Source organism: Myripristis murdjan, chromosome 5, assembly GCF_902150065.1.
Source record: "Myripristis murdjan chromosome 5, fMyrMur1.1, whole genome shotgun sequence".
NCBI lineage: Eukaryota > Metazoa > Chordata > Actinopteri > Holocentriformes > Holocentridae > Myripristis > Myripristis murdjan.
In genome coordinates, this window is record NC_043984.1 from 27,513,750 (window position 1) to 27,526,087 (window position 12,338).

A 12,338-nucleotide genomic window follows, 5' to 3' on the forward strand; every position below is an offset into this window, starting at 1 on the left:
CCGGGGAGCTCCAGGGTCCAGCATGGTGAGAAAAAAAAAAAAAAAAAAAAATCACACTAAAAACTCGCCACTAAAAATATAAAGCCAGAATACAGTTGCGTTGCAGCGGAACTCGTGGTTGAGGGCTCGGTTGCTGTGAGCAAATTAACACAGCCCATGTAAGGGGTCCAGTCCTCACATGTCTACCATGGAACCTATGTCATGTTCTTGGGGCCCCTGGCTGTGGTTTCGAGGAGCATCAGTCTGAGACCAACCCCGCCTCTCCCGACCCCTGCCGCAGCCCAGCCCAGCCCCCCCGTCCTCTCTCAGTCGTCGTCCCCTCCTCCATAGAGGTCGGCCAGCTTCTTGAAGCGAGGGCCCCAGTCGTTGAGGTAGTCGTAGTCCTGGTCCCCTGAGCTGGTGGAGTTGAGAGAGCTGACGGAGCCAGCAGTGGAGCCGCTGCCCTCATAATCGAACACCAGCAGAGAGTCATAGGGAGGGGCGGTGGGGTCGTTGTCTGCCGCCCGCAGACCCTGGAGAGAGAAAGAGAGGCAAGAGAGGAAAGATGTTCAGCTTCTTCTCTGACGTCTTGCATTTGGTGCATGAGCAGGGTTAGATCCTCCATTTAATAAATGAAGCATTGGGTTAGTTCAGGCAGAGCACTGAAATCTGCAAGCACCACAGCAGACTGGCTATCTGGCTGATTGGCAGCTCTCAGTTTTTGCCTTTACACTGCTGATTTCATGCCATGCCAGTGCTGCAAGTCCCTCCACCACTCCGACATCCTCCTGCCAGTTTAAACAGGCTCGATCATGTTTGAATTAGTTGGCTATCTATGATTTCAACTATGCCTATTGTTATGCTGTGACTATTGTGATTGACTATGCAGGGTGAGATTAGCGTTTCAGCAGAGTCCTCATGCTGCGAGGAATCCTGAGGCTCCCACACAAAGCAGAGCCTGTTTGCCAGATGTAGCTGTACTAAATTTTTCAAAAAATGGTTAAATCCTTGATGTGAAGTGTCTCTGATTGAAAGACTGGATACTGCCAGTCAGTGTCACCCACCACTGATATGATGGAGGTGAGGATACAAGCTTCCTCAACAGCTTCGGTGGTGTCAATTTGTTAAACCTGCACTGAAATCTGCTTTAAGGAGCTGAGAATCGATCTCACATTATTCCATTAATAATGTTTAATTAAGGTATTTAGGGCCCTATCTTGTGCCAACCGCTATCCGCTGCCACTACCCGCTACCCGCAAATTGCGGATTTAGGAGCTTCCGCTATCCCTAAACGGTATCTTGCGCCACCCGCTACCCGCTATCCGTTATGCCGACTGCATCATGTGCGCCTGGAGGTGTGTCCGTGGGCGTGTTTCATGCGCTATCCCTAAAGTTGCTATCTTGCGCACACACTTTATCCCTATCCCTAAAGTTTGGGCTGTTAGGAGAGCGCGCCCAGGCGGCTTCAATGCGCGCCCCGACGGAGCCTCGCCACGCACACGGTCGGACTGATACCGGGACGCCGCCGGAATGGACTGAGTATATTACTCATATAGACTGTTTAGAGGAAAGACTGTTTTAATTGGACACTTATGCCAGCACGTTTTATTGTTTTATCATAAGCCAGCAGCTGTGCTGTATTTTATTTTTAATATTTTATTTGCCCAATCTACCTTGTCAATAAATTAGTTTACACATAGTTCCACCTCTGCCTCTTGTGTGTGTGTGGTGTGGCCGGGGATTTTACTCAATCAGTACAACCTTGTGACACGTCCACTTGGACACATGTGGCTCCACCTCCCGAATTAACTCGCCTATAATATAAAATATCATATGTATATATATATATAAAGCCAACTTGCTTTAGCCTCAGTAGAAGCCCTGAGAAAATCTACCTCCCTCTCTCCATCGCGGGTTTAGGATTTAGGATTTAGGATAGCGCATCCTGCCCTTAAAGGCAATGGCACCTGGCACACTGGTTGGTTTAACTGGCGTAACGCCCAAAACACGCCTATTCATAATATAGCGGGTAGCGCAGGTGTTTTGCGGATAGCGGGAGGTGCACAAGATAGCAACTTTTATGGGGGAACGCCTCTTCCTAAATCCTAAATCCGCAAATAGCGGGTTTAGGGAGTCTGGCGCAAGATAGGGCCCTTAGTGTTCCTTGACAGTCTAAATGCTGTTTCATAGGATACTGTTCTCTCTCCTGGAATGAAAATGATCTCACTTAAAGGTATGGCATGTCTGCGACTGGTGCCTTCAGTCTAAAAATATCACGACATGTACTGTGTTACTCTACTGTATTTTTATCAAAACTCCATTTCGGTCAAACCCTCCCTATGAGTTGCATCTGGGGACACACAGGCGGTGCACTTGAGCTGCATCAAACATTGCCTCGGTGCGTTGTAACTGACAGTTGTGGAAACAAAAGACTTGCCCTAAAAACAACATTTTACTGGATCAGCGTTTTCCCCTCCACTCCATCTTGGTATCAGTGAACATACATCATTGATGAACTCTCCTATGTCTCCAGGGTGGGGCAGACTGGGTCTGACAGGGTACTGGGACTCGGCAATCACAGGCCTCTCATCCACCCTGCGCACCCCCGCTGGCTTATTGATGATGTGGTCCAGAGACTCGGGCTGCTGCAGCTGGCTCAGGTCGTAGTCCTGGAGGGGTGGAGGGGTGAGAGAAAGGTTAGAATCAATTTGTGTGATCTGATGATACCGTCCATGTTGTACGTTATTTACATGTTTGCACTCTTGTCTTGGGCATAACTAGGGTTGCAAAGGGGTGGAAAATTTCTGGTAAATTTCCGGAAACATTCCGGAAACTTTCCATGGGAAGTTCAGCTGGGGAATTTTGGAAATTTTGTTTTGTCATAAGCAGACATGCGTGCAAACTAATGACATTTTTGACTTATTTTGAGTCGATTTTTTTTTCTCAGTCCTTCAAGATTGATGGTGGATAAATGAATAGAAATAGGCTCAATGAATAGATGAACACTCCTCAGTCAGCAGCTAAATCAAACTATAACCTACGTTCTTATATGAAAACTATATTTGAAGAGTTCATTTGCAAAAAAAAGATATCTCCATTTGAATTTATTAAACCTTTTTAAACTTTTTTGAATTTTATTAAAGTTTACTTTATATTTATTTCTATTTTTTATATGTTTATTTAGTCTGGCATAATGTTTATTATCCTAAATCATGCTTTGTGTGTGTGTGTATATATGTGTGTGTGTACTCCAAGCAGTATCAGTGAAAAAGGTGTATTCATTTTAAGAATGGCTTTTATCTGTTTTTGCAAATGAACTCTTCATTTCTAAAAAAAAATTGGTTAGCAGAAGGCAGAAGAACCAGCATCACAGTGGAGCTCAATGGCTGATGAAAGCCTCTTAAATAGCTACTAAACACATATTGACTTATTTTTTGCAGTTAAACTTTAATACCATGGGTCAAATATATTTACCCCAGTCATATCATGAAAACCTCCTTGACTGGATGTTGTCCGAGGGCTCAGATGGCGCTCGAGTCGCGTGGAAATTCAACTGAATTTGTATTAAATCTGGTTGTTTTAATCAGGATTATGCTGCAAGACGGTTTTTCTTCAACTACATTAAGTTCCCGCTTATAGGCCAACATGCAATTTTGCAAATTTCCAGATTATTCCTGTAAATTCCTGTTAATTCCCATATATTCCCATTAATTCCCATGGAAAGTTTCCGACTTTGAAAATTCCCGGAATTTTGCAACCCTAGTCATAACTGCATTTCATCATTATAATCATTTATTCCTCTATGTGTGTGGTACTGTATATGTATGATAAATAGGGGAATCTTAGAGGTAATGTTCTATGTGCTAATGATCCATGATTTTTTTTTTTTTTTTAAAGTGATGACCGTACAGTTGCAATTACAGTGTTTAAGTTTAAGTGTTGTTGAGCAAGATGGTTTTCATTGTTTTCACTCACTTTCACCTGTCAGAGGATCACCTAACCTGACTTACTCAACTACTCCTGTCTTCCTTGCTAGTCTCTCTCTGGCTGTTCACATTAGCGCTAAATACACTCCTTGTCACTCCTCATTTTAGCGCGTAAGCCAGCCACGTAGACACTCACAGATTCCTAACGAGAGCAACAATGCGAAGCGCCGAGCCCCGCTTGAAAAAGGCAGCGACAAGTTTACTGTGTGTACACATTGTGTGTTAGCTTGTCTGTGTCTGTGTTGTCTGTGTTTAAATGCACACTAATTTTCCACGACATTCAGAATTTGAAACGGCTCCTGTAAAGAGCATTTTCTGTGTGGATACTCCTAATAAAGCCTTTTGCTGAATGGAGCACTTTCAACTCAAGTCATGTGGGATATGCTGATGTTATGTGCGACACACTGCTGCCTGTTTACGGCAAGCTCTGCGTGCTGTAAACAAACCAGCGAGCCAAGCCAAGTTTGCGAGGCTGGGTTAGAGGTGCATTCACAAAAGGAGAAAGGAGAAATACACCTAATTTTAAACATTCTGCATGGCTTGGATATCAACAAGGCGTCTTATTGGCGTGTCTTATTCAGAATAAGGGGGAAAAAATGAAATATTTTGTGCATGTAAACGCAGTCAGTGTTTGCTTTCACTACACACCTATTCCCTCTCTGCAATCAAGCCAGCCCCGCTCCTCCCTGCACCAGCTGCTCCTCATCACTAATCAGCCTTTCAGCAGTATTCACTTACCCAGCAGCCTCTGCCAGATCATCAAATGCGCATCTTGGCTTTCTCGGGTTTCATGTCCTTATACCTGTCTGTATTCCTACCTGGTTTGTTTGCATTAACTTCCACCTTGCCCAATCCCTGCTTGTTTTGTTTGCTCAACTTTCAGTGAAATATTATCCATCGTGCATCACACATCTGCCTCTGTATGTTTGCGTGTTGGATGATATAGAAATTAGCCGAATGCAAGGTGTTTAGGGTGTGCAGATCATAAGCCTCATATGGCTGCTGTGCACACAAGCTTATGCCTTTTTGACGTTTGTATTGTCTGACCATATGGAGGGACCACTTAGGCAAATGTTATGCTCAATTGGGTTTACGGAGCCACATGGAATACAGCAGAGAAACGCGGCCTAAAATGCAAGAAGTGAAACTCACAGAATGCAGGATGGTATATACGTGGCGTATGTATTTCTGTAATACCTGGTCCTCCTCTCCCCCTCCCTCCTCGTCGTACTTGAGGATGTTGTCTCGAACGTCGTCCTCGGGGTCGATCAGCAGGGGCTTTGCCTGACGCTCCTTCTCCCTGCGCTTCATCCACACCACAAACAGCAGCACCATGCCTTCAGGAGACACAGCAAATCACACACACACAAGCTGTGGTCAAGTATGGGCACTAGAGTACTGAGTGTTAGTTTACAGTGCTGATACTCTGTGTGTGTGTGTGTGGGAGGTTAATATTAAACATGTTAAAATGTACATGTTGTGTAGCCTTAATACATCTTCAAAATGTGTCAGTTTGCGTGAGTTTATGTGACTGTCTTCACTGAGAAACAACGGAACCAACGTTGTTTGGACACCTCTCTCCTGAGTGCTTTTTTAATAGCGTTGAATATGATGAATATTGATATGATGACTCATTACAGGGCGCAACAGTCCTAGTCGTGGGTTCTGAAAGACAAACTCTGATTCACTACTCACCATAGTGAGTATTTTGAGCCATTACATATTAGCCTTGCAAGTATGACTCATTAACTATGAGCAAGTGAAACATTTTTACACAGTGTTCTTCTGCAGAACCCATAGCTCCGTCTGATTTCAATGTTTTTTCAGAAATTGTATTTTATTCTTGGAGTACAACACTAATCATAATTCCAAAAACGACTTTCACCAATCAGAGATGTCGCTGTTCCCAAAGTTATTTCAGGGGTTCATCTGTACCGGCCTCTAGCAAACTAGCACACTAGGAGTCACTATAATCACCGAAGACACAATGTAACTTCAGATGAAAGGTGGCAAAAAGCAGTGCCAAATAAAAGCTGCTGAGCACCCAGTCTTGTATCGCTACTTTTTTGTCCTTTTTCCAAATACCTTATTTGCAATTTCCAAATTCTTATGAGTTCATAATTCATCTTGTCGCGGGTTGGAGCTGGTTCAAGCCTTAAAACTCTCATATTCAGATGAATTCCTGTGGGGGGGCAGACTTGTGCCACGTGACGGCTGTGCTCCATTGAGTGTGTACATTCATTTTTTATGTTTGCGTTCCATCTTGTTGTACTCACTGAGCAGAATGATGATGCAGATGAGTATTGCGATGATGGCCCCAGTGCCAAGGCCGGCAGCAGCCACAGCCCCCGTGGCGCTGCAGTCCCCGTTCTCATCACAGGGACACACTTTGATTCTGATCACCGAGCGGTTGGACAGGGGAGGGTTCCCTGAGTCGGACACGATGACGGGGATATCGTACACCCCTGCCTCCAGGTAGGGAATCTTCAGCCGCAGCTGGGCATAGTCACCTGGGCAGAGAGACAAAAAAGAGCGCAATCGCAAATGAGTGGAAAGAGAGAGAGAGTGGGGGAGAGGGAGGTGGGGAAGGAAGTCACGAGGGAGCGGAGACAGAGTGAAGAAGGGGAAAATAAGATTAGGCAGTGTGCTGTAGAGAAATTTTGTTTTGTTTACTGGACGATTTCATGCCATCATGTACCTCGGTGTGACATACTGAATGAAAACGGCGACGACACGCACCCAAACATACTGCAATCACTCTGACACGTATGTATGTGGAGAGGCACTAAAGATAAAAACAGAGCACATAACCTTCAGCATCTATCACTCAGTCAGGCTAAGACAGGAACCGCTGTGGAAGACGATTCCAGGTATGTGATCAGATTTGTCCTCGAGACAACTGCTGTGATACATCCAACTGGGTGGATTAGTTGACAGATCGGCTGCTCGGGGGACAGAGAGATGAATGGATCTCATTTGTCACAAACGACAGATCGTACGTCAACACCGGATGGTAGCCAGCTCTCTCTCTGTGAGCTTTGTGAGGCGTTTTGCTAAACTGGGACTTCTCACACAGCTAAGAGCAGTCCATTGTTTTTGTTGATGTCACCAGTCCCATCTGTGGCAGTTTTGCAGTGGGCATTTTTGTATCCCAACCATCAAGTCTATAAAGGCTTAAGGCAAACTTTTTCATATATCATCATATCATCTTACACAACCACATGAAAAAATAATGATGATTTTAGCCTTTGCAATATCCGACTTTTTTCATTAGTGAATATCAGTTTGCAATAAAAAAAAAAAAAAAAAGTTGAATCCTTGCTAAACTTGTCAAAACAATGTACAGCAGCACTGCCCAGCCCAACCTGAGCCCGGTCTTACCGCTGAGACGGGAGATGGTCCAATTTCTCCGGACGCTGGTGGGAAAGGAGGGCAGCTCAAAGACAAAGGGCCCTACGTTGGGGTCGGCGTCAGCATCTGAGGCGGTGATGTTGACCCTGGAGCCGGGGCGGGCTCGTTCGCACACCTGGGCCTCGCGGGGCATCAGCACCGGTGCGTTGTCGTTCACGTCGATCAGGTAGATCTGAAGGGTTCCCGTCCCACTGGCTTGGGGGGAGCCTAGGGGGAAGCAAGGGGAGAGGGAGGAGAAGAAGAAAGGAGGAAGGAAGGAGGAGGGAAAGAGAACAAGGGGGAGATCAATAACTCAGGGGAATAAGAGTTGGAGGAGAGGCGGTGAAACAGCGATAGAAAGGTGAACCGTGGAGGAGCAGAGGCATAAAGACAAAACGACAGGGGATGGAGCGAGAGCAGGGAATAGGGGGGGGGGGATGAAAGACACAGCGATGAGAAAGCTGCAGAAAACAGTAAAACAATCTCTCAGTTTGAATTACAGTTTTTCTGGCTGATTCATGTTCAGAAATGAGAAAACAAAAAGTACCAGCAAAGTGAGTCTGTAAAAATGATAAGAAAGGGTTTATTGGGGTGTTGAAAATAGAGGGACAATACTGTGTACTTTAATACTGAAGCATACAAAAAAAAAAAAAACTACAACAGACTACAACGAAGAGGCCATGAACATGCTTAATCAGTCAGCATCACGATTCTGGTGATGATGAAACTACTCACTCCTACCCTGGAATTGATTTCTCCCACAGCAGTGATGGACACAGCATTATTCCTTCAGCTCACATCTACAACCTCTACATCATTTTCGACCAGTCTTTGCTCGGCTGAAAAACACATCGACCACATCACAAAACCTGCCCTCTTCCCTCATCATAACGTTGCGCCCCTGCGGGTCTCACTGTCATCCATGCCTTTGCCACATGCAAACTCACATGCCGTAATAAAATTCTTTATGGTACCCCGAATAAACTCCTCAATAAACTCCAGTATGTACAGAACTCTGCCGCCTGGATCCTCACTAGGGCAATCTGTGTCACATTGACCTTCAGTGTCCTCCTCATCACCTACAACACTCAGCACACCCCACCTGATACACTCTCTCTCTCTCTGCTGAAATCTTATACCCCCTCCCACAACCTCAGGTCCTCTGAGGCAGATCTCCTGGCCAGGTTGAATTGCTGGGGACAAAGAGCTTTGTGTAGCTGTTCTGGCTTCTGAGACGCCCTCCCTGGGGAGCTTCAGTCAGCTCCCACCCCGTCTTTCTCTGTTTCAGCCTTTCACATTGTGGTTTGATATTTTTTCTTTTAGTTATTATTATTATTATTATTATTATTGTTATTATTATTATTATTAGTAGTAGTAGTAGTAGTAGTAGTGGTGGTAGTAGTAGTAGTAGTATTGTTATTTTTATTATTATTATTATTATCATTAGTCATAGTCGTAGTAGTAGTAGTAGTATTGTTATTATTATTTATTTATTTATTTTTATTATTATCATTAGTCATAGTAGTAGTAGTAGTAGTAGTAGTATTGCTATTATTATTATTAATTAATTAATTAATTTATTTATTTTTATTATTATCATTAGTCGTAGTAGAAGTAGTAGTAGTATTGTTATTATTATTTATTTATTTATCTTTATTATTATCATTAGTCGTAGTAGTAGTAGTAGTAGTATTGTTATTATTTATTTATTTATTATTATCATTAGTCGTAGTAGTAGTAGTAGTAGTAGTAGTAGTATCGTTGTTGTTGTTGTTCATGTATTATTATTCCATTAAGGAATGCATGAGATACTGATACTAACTGTACATTCTTGATAATTCATGTATATTCAAGCATTTCAACAATGAAGTACATGAATTAATGCCAATTCATCTGCCTTTAACATAAAAGTGTTAGCAATAAATTCGAGTCTTTGACTGAAAATGATTTCAAACATCTCCGTGTCCAACGCTGACGTCCTTGGCATGAATTTTCCTTGTTGTTACAGGGAAAGCGGTCTCACGTCACCAGTGGTGGTGGAAGATCCAGCAAGCCTTAAGATCAGACTGCTGCACTGTGTCATCACTAGTAATGCACTGTTGTATTGTGCTGTGCGTTTCTTACAAAAAAAAAATATTCCAGAAAATTCACCTGTAATGAAGCTGTCAGTGCAACAGAAATGTGGGCACAATGCTCACTGTGCAAAACCAATGGGGGCGAAATCATTTTAAACTGTTTGCGCTGGGATGTACTTGAAATTACTGGGATTACATTGATCAAAAGAATCCAGACAGACATGTTCGTGGAAAGAAACAGGGCATAATTGGAGTCAAAATTTTCCCTCCACAGCAGCTGGGGGAAAAAAAAGCGAAATAGCTGTTCTGAACCAAATAAAATCAATGGATGCGCTCAGGTAATAATTACCATCACCAGACCTCCTTCGGTGATACTATTGCTGCCAGCAATTCCGATAGCATAAATGCTCTAAACCATGTCTGAAAAAGTGTCTACACTGCTCTGTTAAACAAACAAACTCTACAATGATATATTGTAGCCTTGATATTCACTCACTCACTCACACACACACACACACACACACATGCACACACACACATACGCGCACATAAAGCCTGTCAAGGGCCTAAGCTAAATTCCTGATGATGTACAGCATAGATGGGGTTTACAGCAGTAGCTCATCAGCGTTGTGCTTCAACTTTGTTTTCCATCAGACAGTAACTTGGTGCATCAACTATGTAAAGGTCTATTGCTCTGGGCCCCAAGGCCCATCGACTGACTTGTCGGTTATGATTGGCTGGGTGCTTTGTTGCTTCTCTCGCTTGGCTTGAGTAGAATAAGTAAAGAGAATTTCAATCAAAGTGGAATATATCCCCTTGTTGACACTGGGCTCTAGAATCAATAGGCAGTCAACACTTTGTTGAGCTTACGTTGGTGTGCTTCAGGGCAACATTGTAGTTTTCCCCCGCAAACCAATCCCTCATTTCTCACGGGCGTAAGAACACCTGGGTCCCTCCTACTTACACAGAGAGCAAGCACTTCTGTTTGTAGAGCTTTAGTTCTTTAGCTCCATAGATTGTTGCAGCGGCTGAGGCTGCACTCAAGACCCTTATTGACAGATCTTATTTTTATTCTATCTGACACAAAGCAGACAGGGAAGATTGATGCATGCTTACATATGCCATACATGCATGCGCACACACTTCACTTTGGCTCTCCCACTCATTCACACACAGAAAAGCATACTGCACTGCAAGCTACGCAGCCACCGTTTAGATCAACACAACACACACACTCATCCTGACTTACCAGACTTACCATTGTCGAAGGCCAGGAAGGTGGCCTCATACACGTTGTTCTTGACATACATGGACTCTCGGTCCAGCAGGGCCATGGTAGTGATCTGACCATTGGTCCTGTTGATCCTAAGCCAGTTTGCTGGGTCTGACAGCTTGGAGTACCTGTGCACACGTCCACACAGAGCGAGAGACAGACAGACAGACAGACAGAGAGGATAAGACAGACCCAAATTTAAAAACTGAGTCATACATGCAACCTTCCACATATTAACTTCTGTATGCAACTGAGCTTCAGCTCCAGCAGTTCTCTTTTATCTGTTGAACAGATACATCCATTATCAAGTTGAATGTTCTTTACAATAATAAGGAATAGCAGCCTCTGTGCATACCAGCACACCTTTGAAATGTTATACTGAGATGGAGAGCGGAGCATATGCTCTCTGAACTTATAGCAAAAACTCATTTGCATGAGGACCGATGAAAACCAGAACCACTGTGTAGAGCAGCAAAGCAGCGCTCTTAACAACTTCTGCAGTCTTTGTACCCACACAGCAGTCGCACAAACTATCACCGCCATCACAAGTCAAAACATCAACAGACTGACAAGTGACAGCTGCAATTAAAATCTATGCATTGCTTTTATAAGTAAGAGGAGACTTAACAACTGACTGAGTGAACAAAGTACTTCCCTCCCAATGTTCCAGTGAGCCTCGTGAGCAAAGGTTAATTGCAGACAAGTGAGCAGGCCCACAGGTATGGGAAATGCAATGATCTGCCTGTCACTCCAGATGACAGAAAGTGGGCGCGTAACAGAAAAAGAGAGAGCGGGGAAAACAGAGGTACATTTGTGAATATAAGCAGGGTAAGTAGAAGACGTGATGTGAGTGAGAAGGGGTTTAATTAGAGCAGTGCGTTGGAGGCTAACACGGGTTAGCCGGAGCCTAGCAGGCGTGGGGGAGCTAATGGCAGAGAGCTAAATCCAGCCCGGGCTAATGACACACGCACATCTGCACACACACCGGCACACACTTAGCAAATTGCTTAATTAAAGAGACAGACTGACAGCGGGACACACACCCTGGATGGCGCTATTCTCATACCACGAGTGTTTTTGTTGAGAAAGTAAACAAAAAAATGAAAAATATATTGTGACGGTGGCACAGCAAAAATCTGCTGGAGTGTGTCCCGCAAATGACTTTGGTGTCAGTCAGGGTTTGATGTTGTCTGGCAGGTAAGCTTGGCACTCTCCTCTCCTCCCGGTGCCAACTAGGTGCCACCTCATGCTGTCTTCATCTGCGGTTGGCGGAGCGGGGAAGCACACCCAGCTGCTGGAGCAGAGCAAAGTGCACACACTCACACAAACTTCTCGCTACACTACTGAGGACCTCCCGCTGACAACAGTCATGCCCTCACCTCTTGCCTTCACCAGCACATGCCTAACCTAAACCCTAGCCTAATCTTAATGGTACTGCTACTCTTTCTTTCTAAAACCCCAATTTTAATCCTACGGTAAGGGTCTAACACTCAAATTAGTTCCCATACAGAAATAACTATAGCACAAGAACATACGCAGATAAGCTGCCACTTCATATTAGAGCTGTGTGATATGACAATTTGTATTGTGAGACGAGAGAAAAACACCTATTGATAGAGATTTTCCTCTGTTGTT

The 12,338-nt window shown here is 44.0% G+C and overlaps 1 protein-coding gene across 1 annotated transcript in view; it reads right to left on the reverse strand.

The window, feature by feature from the left end:
• Positions 1–305: 305 nt before the first annotated feature.
• cdh4 (cadherin 4, type 1, R-cadherin (retinal)) overlaps positions 306–12,338 on the reverse strand; it is a 69,357-nt gene continuing 57,324 nt past the window's right edge. Inside the window, exons 8-13 of the mRNA XM_030052695.1 lie at positions 10,689–10,831; positions 7,347–7,583; positions 6,242–6,475; positions 5,163–5,302; positions 2,484–2,648; positions 306–512 (exon numbers count right to left, since the gene is read on the reverse strand). Of these exons, the coding sequence (XP_029908555.1) occupies positions 306–512; positions 2,484–2,648; positions 5,163–5,302; positions 6,242–6,475; positions 7,347–7,583; positions 10,689–10,831 (1,126 nt within the window). The remainder of the gene's footprint in view (positions 513–2,483; positions 2,649–5,162; positions 5,303–6,241; positions 6,476–7,346; positions 7,584–10,688; positions 10,832–12,338) is intronic.